Source organism: Arachis hypogaea, chromosome 1 (assembly GCF_003086295.3).
Source record: "Arachis hypogaea cultivar Tifrunner chromosome 1, arahy.Tifrunner.gnm2.J5K5, whole genome shotgun sequence".
NCBI lineage: Eukaryota > Viridiplantae > Streptophyta > Magnoliopsida > Fabales > Fabaceae > Arachis > Arachis hypogaea.
The window spans coordinates 8056071-8074841 of NC_092036.1; the positions used below are offsets into that span (position 1 = coordinate 8056071).

At 30.7% G+C, this 18771-nt stretch overlaps 1 protein-coding gene across 3 annotated transcripts; it reads right to left on the minus strand.

Annotated features, from left to right (window-relative positions):
• Positions 1-4117: 4117 nt before the first annotated feature.
• On the minus strand, positions 4118-11279 carry LOC112794166 (B3 domain-containing transcription repressor VAL1). Of its 3 annotated transcripts, none has more exons than XM_025836287.3 (14): positions 11107-11279; positions 10601-10721; positions 10021-10059; positions 9008-9089; positions 8770-8871; positions 7501-8141; positions 7187-7283; positions 6869-7043; positions 6553-6629; positions 6018-6440; positions 5823-5872; positions 5565-5678; positions 5374-5441; positions 4118-5146 (listed from the first exon to the last, which is right to left on the minus strand). In XM_025836287.3, the coding sequence occupies exons 2-14, from the start codon at positions 10702-10704 to the stop codon at positions 4389-4391; spliced, it is 2730 nt and encodes a 909-aa protein (XP_025692072.1). In that variant the 5' UTR covers positions 10705-10721; positions 11107-11279; the 3' UTR covers positions 4118-4388. The 3 variants fall into 3 exon arrangements, with proteins under 3 accessions (XP_025692072.1, XP_025692076.1, XP_025692081.1); XM_025836291.3 differs by having other exon boundaries at positions 10988-11272; XM_025836296.3 differs by having other exon boundaries at positions 10967-11254.
• Positions 11280-18771: the final 7492 nt, after the last annotated feature.

Here is an 18771-nt window from a genome sequence, read left to right on the forward strand (position 1 = left end):
CTACGGCCGTTGTCAAATGACAACCAGAGAATATCACTATGTGAAAATTGTTACAACACATAGACTTCTTTCTCTCTAACACCGGCACCCCAATACACCCACACTCTCAAAGCAAATATTTAACTACACCTTACAATACTCTCTAATCAAAAGGTATAGAAGAAAAGAAAAGTCAAATACAAGCTTTAAGTGTTTCCGACTGATGCAAAAAATATGGAGAACTTAGCCTCATATTTATAGCATAGACCATCCACTCCATTTGCTATCCTAAGCAATCTGGGACTAATTCAACCAAATTCTAACAATAATTTCAAAAAAAATTAATAAACAGACTCCTTTCTCTCAAATTTTCTTTCCATTGAATAAAATAAAAAAGAAGTCATGATAGATATCCAACTAATTACAACGGCAGAAGAGATTGAATTCAAAATCAAATTCAAACATAAATCCTAACAATAAGAAAGAGATGAAAGAAAGTAATTGATTCTTCCATAGCTTATTATATTATAATATTTTTTGTGTACACTTCGTTCTTTTAAAAATGAAATAGATTGCAGGTGAATATATAAATAAACAAAAAACAATGACAAATTGATGGAAGGCCTTTTGATTTTGAGATTAAAATAATGAACATGCATGGAAGGTTTAGTGCTAGCATAACTCAATGAAGATAAATTTTTAGTGTTTTTTTATGGATCATGATCCTTCACCTTTATCGTCTTTTCACGATCATTGTAATAGCTCGTACGATGTATGTATTGGATTAATTAAAATATAATATTATGTATATCATAAGAAATATGATATAAGAAAAACATTAATGTATTTAGTTAGTATTTAATGGATTAGTGTAAACATAATGTTGTGGGTAATCCATGAATAATAATTATTTTTAATAAAATCACCAACTCTAAACTTGTTTATTCAAACTAATAAAACCTAATTTTAGTAAAACAATTATGTCTTTTTTTATTAATACCTTGTCATTGAAGTTCTCAAGTTAATAAGTTTGTTTCATTATGCATAATAAGAGCTTAACTACATATATCTATACTCCCTTTATAACATGGATAAACTTGGTAAGAATGATAGAAATAACAAATTCATTGATACAGCTTTCAAAGTTCAGCACCAATCTTCAAAACTACATCAACAACACAATATCTATTAAAGTAGAAAAAGAATAATTTAACTATGAATAAACTACCATTTTTATCTACGAAAATTTTTAACATTGACAAATTTACTCATAAAAGATGGTTTTGTACTATTCAAACACTGAAAAATCACAAAAACACTCCAAATTATTATTTTCCTAACCCTAATCTCAATATCCCGCTCCCAAATTTCAACCCTTCTTTTTATTCTTTTCATAGATTTTACCATCTCCTTTACCAACACCACCACTGCCACCAACTGTAAATCCCTACCTTCCGAGACAAAGGGGACTTCAGCGACACACTGCCTATAGCCAGGCACGCCTTCTTGCGCCACCTCCTGGTAGAAAGCGTCTCACGCGCATCACCCGAAGAAATCCACGATTCTTCACAACCTTAAATGCGTCGTGGAGGATGGCGAAGGGGTCAGTGCCAGCGTTGATGAAGAGCGCATGGCTAAAGGACGACACCTTTGTGTCTGAGTTGCTACTCTCGATTCAAAGCTCGAGCTTGTCGCGGTCGTTGCCTTGAAGGCATGGTCTAAAGCGTCCTTCAATGAGAGGGAGGAAGACGGTGTAGACGATCTGGTTACTCTCATTGTCATAGTTGGATTCGAGATGGGAGTCGTCCTTGGTTTCAATGAAAAGAAATTGAGTTTCTAATGGAACGTCTCTTCTTTTGTTTTCCATCTTCTGAACCATTCACCATAGCTTGAAGCGGAAGGAGGAAGGTGGGGCTTACAGTTGGTGGCGGTGGTGAAAGAGATGGTAAAATTCATGAAAAGAATAAAGGGAGGATTGAGATTTGAGGGAGGAGTGTTGAGATTAGAATTAAGAAAAAGGTAATTTGAGGTTTTAGGTGATTTTTCAGTATTTAGATAATTTTATCGTACAAACTATTTTTTATAGGTAAAAATAGTTTTTTTTTTTTGTTATTGGTAAATTTGTCAGCATTTAATATTTTCGTGAGTAAAAGTGATAGTTTACTCTTTAACTATAGAATAAGAACCTTATAAATAAAGAATTAAAATAACATCATCAACTAATCCAAATATCATATGAATTGATATTTCTTTTCTAAAAGAATCTTTATAAAAATAAATCAAGAGTATACCTGATCAGTAATTCCTTAGTAATAAATAACGAAATGAAAGAAAAATAAATGAGACAAAAGAATTTGTATATTAGGTGGGATGAAATTATGAACTTTTAGGTTTACATAGTCAAATGAAAACAGAGAATATATTAACTATATTTCAAAAGAACATTATTTTATTAATTCTAATATCTACAAAATATAAATTAAATGAAAGTCTAAGGAAAAATTTAAGATAAATAAATTAAGTATGAACATAAAAAAGATAGAATTTGAAAAATTTGAAAAGTATTGACAAAATAATTCAAATAAATTGTATTTGCTTCATGCATTACGTGATCGGCAACAATACACTTGGAAATTGAACATGCTATTATTAACATGTCTATTATATTGGATTAATGTCATGCCAACATGATTTTTCCATATAAAACGAATTCAAATGCATTAAACACCATAGAAAAATACAAATTAATGAAATTATATTTAAGAAAAAATAACTCTCTTTTTTTTTTTGTAAAATGTCTAAATAATACTTTCGTAGGGTTAGCAATACTAATTTTATTTCCGGTATCCAATCCGATACAATTCATTCTGATAAGGTTGGCAACCCAACCCGCAGCGAATCTGGTTAAGAGTATAACAAGTTGAGCTACAGGTATAGTCGAGTATAGATTTAGGCTTAACCCTACCCAACCTACTCATACTCTTGATATATTATAATATGTAATTAAAAATCATTATACATGTATAATAAAATTGATAGATATCGAACCCACATGTTCTCTTTTTTTTAATTTTAACATGAATTTCATTACGATTTTAATGTTTTTTTAATATGGATTTAATTTTATATTTTTTTGTTCTATTAGCATGTTTATAAAATAGAAATGATTAAATATTGCATTTGATTGAAAAAAAAAATTATTTGCCGCGGGTAATGTCAAGTAGAATCGGGTGTGGGTCGAGTTATGGGTAAGATTCTCAATCTGCGAATAGAATCTAAACCCTATCCTACTTTATTCATTGTCACCCTGTTAACTTACACCCTTCTATTATAAAATATACACTCTCATTTCCTACAAGAATCAAGATTAAAATAACATACATTTTAATCTATTTTACCAAAGTATCCATCAATAATCATTATAATTATATATAAATATACACTCTCATTTCCCACAAGAATCAAGATTAAAATAACATACATTTTAATCTATTTTACCAAAGTATCCATCAATAATCATTATAATTATATATAAATTAGTAATAATTATTTGATGATGATAATCATAATAATAATTTATTATTGTAATAAATTTTATTTATTTTGAATATTTTTTCACATAATACAAAATCTTTTAATTTATTACAAAAAATTTGATTTAATTTTTTATATGTTTAGCATTATTATTAAATAATAAATATTAGAATAATCATTATATTCACGTTTATATATGAAGATAGAAAATGTACACAAAAGTATATTTAATTATACAAACTTTCAAGTTTGCAAACCCACCAAAGATTCTACACATTCATTCCCCACTAATGTACACAAGAAAGGTGTCCCTTAATTTCAGTTCAAAAATTTGAGTTGAAATTGTGAAGTGCCAACTCATGAACTTTCAATGTTTGAACTTTGATTGTAAACTACTTGTATGTTAATTAACTAGATGAAATGAGTCAATGGAATTGGACTACGTTGAAACTTTTATCTTACTAAAACTCTAGTAGTAACAATTCTTTTTTGGCCAAGTGAAATGCTGAGATAACAAAAGGAATTATTTGGATGGGCTTAAATAAAAAGAAGTAACAGAATTAACCGTCACTAATATCACCAAAAAAAGGGGATGGACCAAGACTGAGGACTAAGGTATACCATTTTTTCTTTCATTCTCATAAACGACCCAAAAAATACATCGTCAAAATAGAGAAAAGTGCAGAACCCACTTCCATGAAGGAAAATATTTCAAAATATTGATAATAGTAATACATCCTTTTGACTATAAGAAAACTATCTTTGACCACTTTGAGCACCCTTTTTGCAAAAGAGAGAGCAAATTATGTTATATACTGTGAGTGCAAGAAAATATAAATATAGAAGTATAAATAATAAATAAATAAATAAATTTATCAAGAAAGATTGTTGTTTTGACTATGGCTTTGACTTTGATTGGCATGATTGTAAACCTCATCTTTTCTTTCCATTTTCCACACAATGGATGATCCAAAGCACCCTCCATTAGATTGATTGAGTAAAGAAGGATGCTGATTATCCTGCATTTCACCATTATTGTAGCTTCTAACACCATTTTGATTCATATAGTTCCTTACCTCTCGGTTTGTTGTTTCAAGATGATTCGAGGTGCAAGGCGCCGATGTATCGGCTGCCATGTCGTCGCGATTCGGATGCGAGTTCAGGTCTATTTGTCCGGCATTCGACTCTCCCACATGGGCTGGTTGTTGATCTTTGTTTAGTCCTCCCTCTTTGTCCAAGTGACTCGGTTTAGGATAATCTCTTGAAGCTCTTCCATTGGTATCTGACTCATCTTTTCGGGGAATATGACCTTTTTGAGCAGCATCTGCTTCGCGCTCCGATTGGCGCTTCTTCTTTCTAAGCATCAGGGTTTTGAACCGGCGCTTCACAGTCATGCACACGTTGCAAGTACATGTTGGCTTGTGTCTCCCCTTTCCACTTGGTGGTTGAATGCACACAATACAGGAGCAGCCGGGACGGTGTCTAGGGTGTCTGGTGGTGGCTCCAGCTGATGACTCCACAGGATCAACAAGATTGTCTCCTAAAACCGCGGCACTGGCAAGAGCATCCAACCCAGAAGGCTCATGCTCTTGGATTGGTTTATTATTCTCAGCAATTCTCCTCTTCTTAAGATCTGGGAAACATCGATTGTGACCAATTAGATTCAAGAACAATTATATTAACTATCAAGAGCCCAATCATATTGTTGAACCTCGTGAGGAATAAGATTTTGGAAATTGATGCATAGATAAGTAGGCATAGAATGATACTTGAAAAGCATAATATTAGATGATACATGAATGTCAAACTCAAACACAATCCATGCAGAAATGATCTTAAACACAGAAAGTAGTATCATACCTTTGTTGGTTCTCAGAAGATTTTCTAATTCCCTTGAACTCATCTCCTCTGGAGCAGAACATGAAGCCCTGAAAATAAGAAATGTGAATCATATAAAGAGGTGATCCCGACAAATTTTGAACAAAATGACTAATCTATCACCCTTCTCATCGAGACCTAATTCAGGATCACTAGATAAAAAAATGGCACACCTGCTTGCATCCCAAACATTCTCAGAGCAATTCCACTTGGGAGGAAGAAGAGCATCGACGGGAAGCTTTCGCCATTTAGAGCAATCATCACATTGAGCCCACTGCTCCTTCCCCCTGGATAAAACAGTTAACATATTCAATATGATAACGTCAAAAAGCTTTCATGGAGCATAATACAAAAAACAAGTATTACTCACAGAAGGATTTCGCCGTACAAATGCATCACAAAACAGGGGGAAAAGAGTGGTATATGCTTACCCAGATGAACAGGCACTGAAAATAGTCCTCTTTCCGAAAACCGGGGGCTCCTAAATGAAATCAAACATGGACATAGATAAGCCCGGTGACACAAAATTCAAAAGTAAATATACCAATCAATATTAATCCATGATCACCTTGTAACAGCTAAGTTACAAAGTATATAATTGTTGAGTGAAAACACACCGCACTTACATCATATTCTTCAAATATTTGGTCCTCAATGGTGACAATACTTGGCTTAACACTAGGTGGCGGACGAAGCAAGTCCTGTGCTTCTTCCCAGGTAAGTCTCAACTCCATAGAATCTTCATTATCAATGAGCAACCTCTTACTTTTAGGCCCAATATTGCGAGTCCTCTTCTTCTCTGAAACTGGAATTGGTTGCTTAACGGAATGATTGTTTATCATCTCCTCACAATTTTCGGTTTTAAGCACAGCGGCAGCTCCAGTACCTGAACGTGGATGTTCTGGATGTCCACTAGAATTAGGTTCCCCATTCCCTTTCGCCGACTGGAGAAGATCAGCATAATTACTTCCTGATAGCAGATTCTCAGTTCCACCAGAGATGGTTCCTGTAGTTGAAATGCCATTCGATTGTGCAGATGTAGAGGCATCCTGTTTAAGCAAAATGCCCATTAATGATATTTACCAATTTAAGGGAAAATAATTAAACAAGTATCATTCAAAATAGAGGCTAGTGATGGTAAAGCATATATTTTCTTACAACCTGGGTGTCTGAAGAATTTGTCGCCCTCCTGAAACCCATAACAAGTTTACCCCCAGGGTCTATCCGACTAAATGTAACTGCAGCAAGAGAATCATATAAAACAACTGTAATGTCAGATTTGCACGACAGATCTCAAAATATCCACAGCTCAACTCTACAGTTGATCCAGTAATAAAATATGAAACAGATCAACCAAAACATATATCAGGATACTAGTTTGAATAAAAATCGTGAAGCCTAAGATATTTTGGAAAGAAAGTGCAAACTGTAATTTAATAGTTCTGTGCAAGAGTTTGTTCACTGGATTGATTTATACCCGTATCACCAGCACGTAATTGCATGGACTGTATGCAAGGTGTCACACCCTCCAATACATACATCCGACTATTGTTATTAGGCCAAAATCTGAACTGAAATGTCCATTCATTCCCCTTCACGTCTTGGACCCGTAAAGGAAGACCTTCTGATTGTGAAATATGAGGAAAATAAGCCTGCAATTCAGATGCTACCTTGTAAGATGTCTCGCTGTTACGGGGTGAAGAGATATGTCTATAAAAGAACAATAAAGCAATAAATATCTGCAATCAAGCAAGCCCAGATAACAAGTAATAATATATAATAATGCTCAACATACCTCGGCACATGCTTTTGGGAGAACAAGTCGACCAATTCGGCCAGCATCACTAGCACTCAACACCTTCTCAAACAACGGCACTACAGTGGACTTCAAACTGTTATCATAACATTAAGGAAAACTACTGATAAATCAACTTTATATTACTGTTTGCCATTGATATGCAAGAAGAGAAAAATTTATAAAATCAAATAACAAGTAAAATGTAAAACTATGTCGCAGCACCGAATTGGATGTTAGTGTAGTCACAATGAAACTAGTGTAAAAGTATCGACGGCACATGCTACCAAATTCCAAAAACATATATAGGATACTCTCCAGACAACCGCTCCAGTTCTTGATCAGTAATCCTGGGCCAGTATCGAGGAAGCAACTGGTTTTTGCCCCTCCCCTCGGCAGGTGGTCGAGCAATGCGTGCCTGAGAAGTTGAGCCTTTGTCTGTTTCCACATTCATTGTAAGTCCAGTCTTTGATGGTTTGGGCAATATGGGCCGAGATCTTTGTTGAAAGTTGGAGGCTTTGCTCTCAAGTCTTCCTTCTGCAATCTCAGTTGCTGAAGGCAGTACCAAGTTGCTCCCAGACGGATTTCCCAGACACATGTTTAAAGATGGTTGAGTCATTGGTTCATGTCTACTTTTAATTTCCCATGTCGGTCTACTATTTTCTAAAGCAGAAAACGTTAATGACTGAACCGATGGCTTTATCACATTTGAAAATCCACTTTCCACTTCCCTGAATGTCACTTCTTTGCCATTTTGCCCATTACATGAGATTATGTTGTCTCTCTGAGCATGATTCCAACGGCTTGATTCGCTAGCTTCAACAATTCTGCAGAACTCCATAAGTTTTCCTTCATCCACGCTACTGACAAACTGTCTGTTGTCAATATGCGCAGAATGCCGATCACTTGCATTATTTTTGGTAGTCGAAACAGACCCATTTTCAGTATTCCTCGTCTGCAGGAAAATATCCAATAAGCAGATAACATAATATATCAACACATTCGACAACAAATGTCAAATAACTGCACTAACAGAATACCAGGCATAGAATCTCTAATAAGAACCAAAACACAAGCAACAATTTCCTGAGTATAATCACTGAAAGAAAACTCTAGTTAGAAGCCAGAGGTTCTTCAAATGATCTTGGTACTTAAATATCCCAAATGATCTTATACATATGCATGCCTTCTTTCCAGATTCTCAAGCAATAACTATTGAATTACACCACTTATGCTGTTAGGCGAAGACCCCTAGATGACTTCTATTTTTAACACATGATGGCAAATATTTGGTACACACACATGGGCCTCCAACAACAGCGATTACACTTTTTAAACATTGTTGAAGTAATGCCACTGCTTAAGCCTTTAAATAAATTCTTTGGAGATAGTAATTTACAGTTAAAATATCAAGGAAAAACTTCATTGCATTAAACAATTATGACTAGAATTCAGATATCCATGACTAAAGTGAGATTCTAGACGCAAGACTAAGCAACTAACATATGACAAAATCAAACCTGTTGCAATGTACTAATAATAATATGATGGCAAAATTACAAACATATCCAGATTAAACTTACCAAACGTAGTTGGGAAGCATTTACACAGCTAACACATCCTACACCGCCAAAGTCAAGGTACTCGAACAAAGATTTAGATGCTATGCATCCACAATGGATAGGCTGCAAAATCAAGTCAAATATACTTAATCGCTAAACACAGAAAGGTCTCAATGGGGTTCAGACTTCTTAATAATAATAACAATAATAATGACGATGATAACAATAATAATAGTTGAGACAAAAATCATCATTGTACCTTGTTGCAAAAGTTACACTCCTTCCATCCAGTTTCGCGACGGTGGAAGTTATTACAGAATAGTGAATACTCATTTGCAGATCTAAAGCACATAAGGACACAAAGAATGTCTAAGTGAGAAATATGAAGATTTAATAAATGAATTATTAATAACCAAAATATAAAGCAAGATCACCGAAATTACTATGTTCTACAATATCTGTAATTTCTGCACATTTGGTGCATTCATAACTAAAATTTGGATATAGTTAACTTATGAATTTACCAAATTTTCAAATTGACAGATATTATGTAACTGATAGAGTATAACCATGACAATATTACATGACCATTTGACCAGAAGGAAATATCACAACAAAAACTAACCAAGCTCCATATTTGTAAGTCAGGAAATTTCTAAGAAAAATATCCTTGATAGTGCAAGATGCTTCCACCTTCGATGACACTGTGTGGACTTTCTCTTAGAATGAAAATGTATGGAGTTTCTCAATGTGGGAATTGTTTTTTAGATAAAATACAAACATTTATTTATTTATTTATTTTTGGAATAATGTGACTCACTCCCATGATTTTCTCATTATCAATTAACAATTTTACTTTACTACTCTAATGCATCATAGAGTTTAGGAGCTGGATTCATCATTTCGGAAGGACAAGACACTTCACAAGAGAAGCCAGAAAAGCAGTATATCGATTATATCAGATTGATCAATTAATAAAACCATCTACCAGCAAATATCAACATGTAAATAACATTTATACAGAGTCAACAGGATGAAGAAAACCAGTGTTAATACATCACAATAACGCAAAGATTCTTTATCAAAACGAAGGATCTAATGTTTCTAACATTAAACACACATACATTAATAATCACTTACATATAGAATTATACTAGAATGATAAGTTGAAAATGAATCAACCAAGCATTTATTACAATTGACATGAGGGTGAAAAGAGAGCAGTAACATTTGCAATATTGGCATCTAAAATTAAGATATTGTCACACTTACAATGTATCAATTATCTCACGCTTCCATTCCTCCATAAATCTAGCATCACATGAAGAAGTCAAAAATTAGTCAATGAAATACATGATATGAAATATCAATTCAACCTTACATATTATTTTCACTCCCAAATCCTTACAATTCAGAAACATTTCTCAAAACAGCTTACATTGATCCTTATCCTTAAATAACCTCAATTTCACAGTTTCTCATTCATAACCTTGCTTCCACAATTCATGATCAAGCACAATTAGTACTTATCATAAACATTGACCACAATGTGACCAAATTCATAAATTACACACAAAAAACACAAACCAGAGAATCACGGAAACGGGGTAAAAATATTTTTTTTTAAAAAAAAAAAAGAGAAATATTGAACCATAACTAATCCAATTGGGACCTCAATGAGATTCCATCAAAGTCAAAACCCAAAAATATCTGTAAGATTCACAACAAAATTAGTGTACACGTAGGTGACCAATATATCCATAATCCCCAAAATATCCATTAAATCAAAACCCAAAAATAGCGAAAAAGAAATCTATATCAATAATCAAAAGCAAAAAGGAATCAAATTTACCCGCACTTGATGCATAGTTGGGCGAATCCACCAGATCGTAGAGGCCATCCCTTCTTCCATTCGTGCACGCAGCAAGAACCATTGACGCAAATGTCGGAACCCATTCAATCCCAAAATTCAACTACCAAAACACACAGAAGATCAAAATCAAAATCAGCTCAATAATCAAAATCCCCGAAAACCCTAAAAGATTCCCCCTTTTGACCCCATTAGCTCAGAAAACCCCGATAAGCTTCCATGCAAAAAGTTTCGAGATTTACAGATAAAACCCAAAAAGGGATAAAAAAAATTATAAAAAACCCCCCCAAAAAATGAAACTTTCTTACACCCCAAAACAAAACCCAGTAACGGGTCATTCACATGAACCTTAAAAATAAAAAACCCAACTTGATATCTATCTGTTCAAATCTCTGAAAAGCAAACACATCGAAGTACACGAAGAGCGAGCTGAAGAAGAAGAAGAAGATTAGAGAGAGTGATTCAGAAAAGGACTAATCGCAATTAACCTTGGGTGATTTTGTAGAGAGAGAAGGCAAGGAAGGGATTGAAGAAGAAGGGATAGTCTGTGTGTAGAGAGAGAAAGGGAAGAGAGAGAAAGAGAAGAGAGAGAGTGCATGCAAAGCAAGAGATGCATAAAATGCATGCACGACACTTGAAGACACACACACACCACCGCTATAATAATAAAAACCATAACATAACTCGTTTTTTAATTTTAATTTTTTTATTTTTATTTTTATTATTTTGAGGGATTTGATGTGATGATATAATCACCCGCGGGTGATTCTGAGGGTTGTCTGTGTGTGACTGTGATTTTGGACTCTCTTTGTCTCATCATCACCCTCTGTTTGTTGGGTTGCATTGGGATTAGGTGTGTGAAAACATGTCTCCATGCTTGCACACGTGGCTGAGGTGGCATCTTAAATATTAAAATAATTAAATAAAATAATTTTTGGTTTTTTTGGAAATTGTTGATTTCCATTATTATTATTATTATTATTATTATTATTATTATTATTATTATTATTATTATTATTATTGATATGGTTTTGTTATCTTGTATCCTAATGATATTGATTATCATAAAATGAAATATTTTAATATTTTTTATATATTCAATATATTAAAAATATAAAAAAAATATTTTTTATAATAAATAATATTAAAATATTTTTTATGATATACTTAACTAATATTTTTAGGAGATAGCAAAATTCTTGTTATTATTATTATTGAATTAAATTATGGTAGGCGGAAAATACTAATAGAGTTTTGTTAGGATATTTGTCAAGATGCTTAAGTAAAAAAAGTTTTATTAAAATGCCAAAAAAATGAATTTTCTTTCTAATGTTTTTATAATATATTTATTAAAAAAAACTATTACAGATAATCTTAAGCAGTATTTTGTCATAATAATAAATGTTCTTAACAACAACAACAATAATAATAAAGATTTAGTTAATATATGTTTTAAGAATACATAATAATACTAGTAAAAAATTTTAAATATTTTTATTTGATAAATATAAAATAAAAATATTAAAAATTTAAATTTTTATATTTTTAATAAAAAAATTATAATTTTAACATGTGTTTTTAAAATATATAATAGATAAATCTTAATAATAATATAATAAAAAAAGGGTTTTATTAATGATGGGATATGAAGGAGGTTGGTTGTGAAATCCACATGAAAGTTATGGTAATGCTGAAATCCTCAGTCTGTCTCATCTGTTTATTGGTTTATGGGAAGTTTAATTTTGTTGTTGTTATACCTAATCCAATTAGTCTTTGTAATGTGTGAGAACATTTTTGGTTCCTGATTTTTACTTACAATAAGTATAAAAAATTAATTTTATTTAGTTAATATTAATCAATTTTGTATTATAAAAATATATTTTAAATTCTTATTTTTTGGATAATTTAAAATTTTGGACTATAATTTAGAATTTAAAACTTAATATTAAAAAATTAACTGATATTAATAAAAAAAGAAAAACTCCTTAGTTAAGTTGAAAGAAAAGGAACATATAAATTATTAATTAAATTCTACAAATACTATATATATGAACAACTAATTGATGTACACTTAAAGGTCCCATTTGGATAATTTCTATCTCAAGACACAAAAATTAAAGCTTATCTCTATATCTATCTGGAAAACTCATTTTAAATAATGGTTTAGATAGATTAAAAATTAAAGTCGCCAATGGTTGATAGTGGTCATCACATAGGGCGGCGAAGTGGTTAAATATTTTTGTTTTCCCGAGTCTATGTTATTTCTATATTCTTAGCTAATATGAAACAATTTTACTACACGTACAATTTTTTATGATAGACATTATTTTAATATTAGTATTTTTTAACAATTACGCAGTTTTTTTATTTGTTAATTAAAAATAATGTAAATAATATTTAATTAATTAATTAATTAATTATATTTTTATCAGTATTAAGGGTGTTTAGTATATATATAAAAAGTGTTATTGGACTTTGAATTAGTTAATGCATGGTACGTAATTACGTATAAATATTTTGATATCAAAATCAAAGCTCTAAATTATATATTTTCATATCTAGGATAGGGCAAAGAGGTTAAATATTTTTGTTCTCATCAAAATATGTCTTTAAACTATTTTTATTACAAATTATTATATTTTTTGTTAATTAAATAAATTTTAACTATGTATTTATTATATTTTATATCAATAGTTTAGATTTATAATTTAAATTTTAAATTTTAAATTTTAAATTATTTTATTTTTATTTCTTTTTTATCTTTAATAACAAATTAATATAAAACAGTCTTGATATTTATATGTTTTTTATATTAGTATTTTTTTTAACAATCAACAAGCGTTTTCTTTATTCTATTCATTAAAAAAAATAATTTATATATAATTAATTAATAACAACTGTATTTTAATATAAGTGTCAAGAACGTTTGTTATATGAATAGTATTATTGGAGATGGAATTAGTTAAAAATAAACGCGGTATGTAATATGTATATATGAATATTATCTCAAAATCAAAGTTTTAAATCCTCAGTTTTCATTTCTAGATTCTAGAATGGCTTACAAATTGAAAAGTTCACTACAACACTAAAAAAATCCATGCGGTTCTCATTATTTCCGTTGACTAACCTAAACCCAATTGATTAAATGTCAACAATAGTGATAATAATAATCATGTATTAAAGAAGAAAAGTTAATTAGCAATCATAATCATATTCCTTAATTCATTTCCCCTGATCATCCTTTGCTTGTAACCACACTCTTCTTTGCATAATAGAACACGAGGGAGAATTTAAGAGTAGCAATTTTTTTTTACTGTATTTTTTAATTTGATAGATTAAAAACTTAATCCGTCACGAATCTAAGTTCTATTTAAAAGTCTGTCATGCTGGCTAATAAATTGCTAAATATATAAGACAAATTTTAAAATCCCAACATTTATTTAAGCAGATAAGTAAAGTGGCTATTCGACTGAGTCAAGCTGGTTAGTAACAAAATAAATTGATAATAGATTAGTAGAAATTTAACGTTGACTTTTGCTTATGATATAGTTAAATTAATTCATATCATTCGCACGTATGAAATTATGCATTCTCATGGCTGCATGAAAATGAGGTGATTTTGAATTTCAACTATGCTTTCGTGAGGTAGGGTTCTGTTTATCTAAGCATATATAATTATATATATAGTTACGTATATTTAATTAGCACTTATTAGATGACATATATGTATCCATACAGATAAGTTTACATAAGCAAAGATTTATTACAAAAATGTTTGACTATTGCATGAAACATGCAATAATAGTTAACGAAAGAAAATGCATTAAGAAATCTAGAATCTAATTAAGGCGTTGTAATTCATGGCTATTTTTCTATCAACAAATTAAATAGCTAAAATAAATAAAAATGGAAGAAAAAAGGTAGTTCACATGCAATTTTTTAAGACAACCATAATTAATTAGTTTGTTTTCTTTTTTTTTTCTTATGCTGGCTATGTAGTATATAATTGAAAAAAAAAAAGAATATTCATTTGACAAAAATCATTATCAAGGTTAATTAAATGATAATGGTAAGACTAATTTTTATATTCTAAAGTTAGAAACAACATGATCAATAAGTTTAGGCGACCAGAGAAAGATTCGTTTCTACTTAAATCACCGTTAATCTATTTGGGTCGTTTTTTTTATGAATAATTTATTAAGACGATTTAGATGACACAAAATTATTTTCTAGTTTTTTTTTTTCGAATTTGTCACAGCTTTCATCACCCGCATGCATACAAGAGTGCCCATTTTTCTTGTAATAAATTTCCTTTTATTCTGATGACAATAAAACTCTTAGGAAAAAATATGTATTATTTTTTCATTCTTTTATATAGATCTCAAACTCATCAAATGCATTATTTCTTTTTGGCGTGAACTTGTGAATAACAAGAATATATTTTACTATTTTAGTAGTTGAGATTATACTTTTCAAGCATGCGCTGGGTGCTCAAGTAATAACAACCACCATTGTTAGCCCCCCAATTAATCTAATTATTAATTAAAGATCATAATCTGTCAAGTAGATTTTTTTTTTTGGTTAAATCCTCTTAAATATGGGACATAAAATAATTAAATAAATTCCTTAATGGAGAAAATAATGTGTTATTCCTATGAAAATCAGATCGAAAATTATTTTTAATGTTAGCGCTAGTTATAATATAATCTATTAATAAAATTAAACACTGTTTTTACTTTCTTATTTATTTCGAAGAAGGCTTAACTATTTATTTACGCTTGTATATTATGAAAATTGGTCATCAGAAAATTAAATGATTACAGGTTATTATCAATAAGACATATAAATCTTTATCAAAATGTCAGGATTTAGTTTGTGTTTTTATTTTATCTTTATATTTTAAATAATTTTATTTTTATAATTTAATTTGAGAGAATCTAGTAATTAAGTAGATATGTTTTTAATTTATCCAAAAATCATTAATTTTTTGTTCTAAGTTCTAACTAGTAATGGTAATGGTCTATGAAACACGGATACTTTGCTCAGTTATCGTGTCTGTGTGTCAGATACATTTCAGACACGATACTCACGGACATTCGTCCGACACGCGTGTCTGCTGTGTCCAACTATATCTTAATAAAAAATAAAAAATTCTTCTTCAGACACGCTTGAACACACTTAAATACCATTACATGTCAGCGTGTCCAGTCTTATTTTTAACATATATTTTTTAAAATAAATTTTGATATAGTATATATTATTATTTATTAAAATAAAAAATATTTTAAATACTTGATATAATTAAAATAAGACATTAAAATTTTAATTTATATTTTAATATCAATAAAATATTAAAATATTATTATGATTTATCTAAAAAATACTTTATATTTTATATATATGCGTGTTCCTATGTCATGTAAAATTTTAAATTTCGCGTGTCGATATATTCCGTATCGTATTATATCCCATATCCGTATCAGTACCCATACATCATAGATAATAGTAATTGTTATGCCTACGCCAGTAGTTCATGCCTTTTTAACTGGTCCAATCATATTTCCGAGTTACATCTGAATAAAAATACAAATTAAAATAACTATTGTGGACCACCTAATGCCAAATTATTTTTCTGATAGGATATGGCATATATCTGCGTATTAAATTAGGTGTGACTTATAAAAGATACCATACTAAAGACTTGTTTGGTTAAATAATTTAATTAAGTTTTTTTAAAAAAATAATTTAAAACATAAAGGTTTATATTAAAATAAAAAAATTTTATATTTATGTAAAAATATACATAGATGTTATTTAAATAACTTTTTTTATATACGTTGTTCTTCACCCTATAATTATTTGTTATACACGTGCCTTATATAACATATATAACGTAATTATTTTTTTGTGATAAACTTTTTTGAACATAAACTTTTCTGAACGTAAACTTTGTTCTTTTGTCGCGTTTTTGTTCCTCTTTTTTTTTTTGTTCGCATTCTTCTTCTTCTTCTTCTTCTTCTTCTTCGTCTTCTTCTTCTTTTTCAACCTAAAAAAATTTCTTATTCTCTACATTATGAATCTGGATTGATTTTGACGTAATTAATTTTGTCGTTCTTTTTCTTCTTCTTTGTTTTTTCTTCGATCTAGAGTTTTGAATTGAAAAATGAATGAATCAACTTCAAATCAGTTGAATGAGTGCGATTATTCTTCGAAAACGCATCAATTTGACGAAGTTTTGATTATTGAATTTTGAATCGAATTCAATGGAATGCAATTGCTAATTTTATTTGAATTGAATTGAATGAACGGAGGTGATTTAAATCTGAATTGAATTGAATTGATACTATCTAAATTGTAGAGAGAGTTGTTTTCAATTTAGTTTTGTATAATGGATTATCTTTCGTTTACTATTAGAAATTTTTCCGTTCGATAAATATTATAGAATTGTTTCACCGTTAATGACATTTTCGGTTCACCGTGCAAACCAGCTGTGTTGTGGATGAAAGATTTGTTCCAAAGGTGGGGATGATTTTTGAGACACTAGAAGAAGCTGTAAAGTTCTACAAACATTATTCCAAACTTGCTGGTTTTTCTACGAAAATAAAGAACACGACTCGGGATGGAGACAAGATTAAGAATAAACTAATTGTATGCACCAGAGAGGGGAGGTGGAAATCCAAGATATCTCCAACTCTGAAGACAAACCCCTCAGCTGGGTTAAACTGTCTAGCCAGGATTTATGTACACATAATGAAGGATGTCAGTGTTTGGACAATTTCTAAAGTTATTCTGAATCACTAATTCACATCCTTGCTGTTCAGACCAAGCTGAGATGCTCAAACAATATAGGGAGTTTAGCATGTTTGTGCGTTGCACCATCGAAACCCACGAGAAAGCTGGAATCAGACCGAGTAAAATTTACCAATCATTTGTGGCAGCAGCTGGTAACCACCTAAACTAGATTTTATTGAAAACGATGTGAGAAATTACATCACAAGGGAAGTACGGAATATTTTCGAAGAAGACGATGTCAAATAATTTGGGAAGTACAAAAATGAAAGAGAAGAACCAAAATTTCTTCTTTGAGCTCAACGCCTTGAAGGCGATCACTGCATTAAACATGCATTTTGGCCGATGCAAGAAGCAGGGCTACACTTGAGTATTTCAGAAACGTGGTTTCATTTGACACCACCTATAACACAAATAGGTATTCGGTTCATTCAAATATATTTTGATGTTCATTGCATGTATATATTTCGGTTCACCACGGTCTGCTTGTTATTTATGCAGGTACAATTTGATTTTAGGTTCTCTTGTGAATGTGAATCACCACCGCCAGTCAACACTTTTCGGATGCGTGCTGATGAAAAATGAAGACATCCAATCATTCAAATGGCTATTTGAGTGTTAGCTATGCTGCATGGGAGGAAAAGCACCAAAAGGTATTATTCCCGATCAATGCGCATCGATTCAAAAGGCAATTAAGTTGTGTATGCCAACAACAATTCATTGCTGGTGTATTTGGTACATTATGAAGAAGATCCCAAACAAATTAAATGGCTACAAAGGACATATTGATATTGAACAAAAGATGAGGCATATTGTTTAGAACTCGTACACAAAAGACGTATTTGACAGAAATTGAAACAATTTTCTTATAAACTTGTATGCAGGAGATGAGCCATATTTTATATTTTAATATGTATTTTATATTAATAACTAATTTTGATGTATATATATATAATATGGTTGATTTATATATGTAATAAAAAATTTAAAAACAATTATGTATTAAACATTTAAATAATTAAATCTGTCGCAACCCTCGAAGCATGCGTAGATGTGAGTAAATATAAGATTTCATGTCTATATCTACGCATATCACGGCATGATAAAAATGAAAGAGATAACTACGACTGAAAAGTTGTAGTACAATATTCATTTTTATCTTCAAAATTATCGTTTATCGTTTTCCCTTTTCTTTTCTTTTTAAAGTCTAGTGTCAGATGGGGGCAATAATGAAGCATTACCTGAAATAATAATTGGAGTTCCACTTTCTGAATTCTCGAAGAAATTAAATGTTTGGGAAGAGGATAAATAAAGTGACACTAACCCTTAATATTAACTAATTTACTACTTTATTTGGTCTGTTT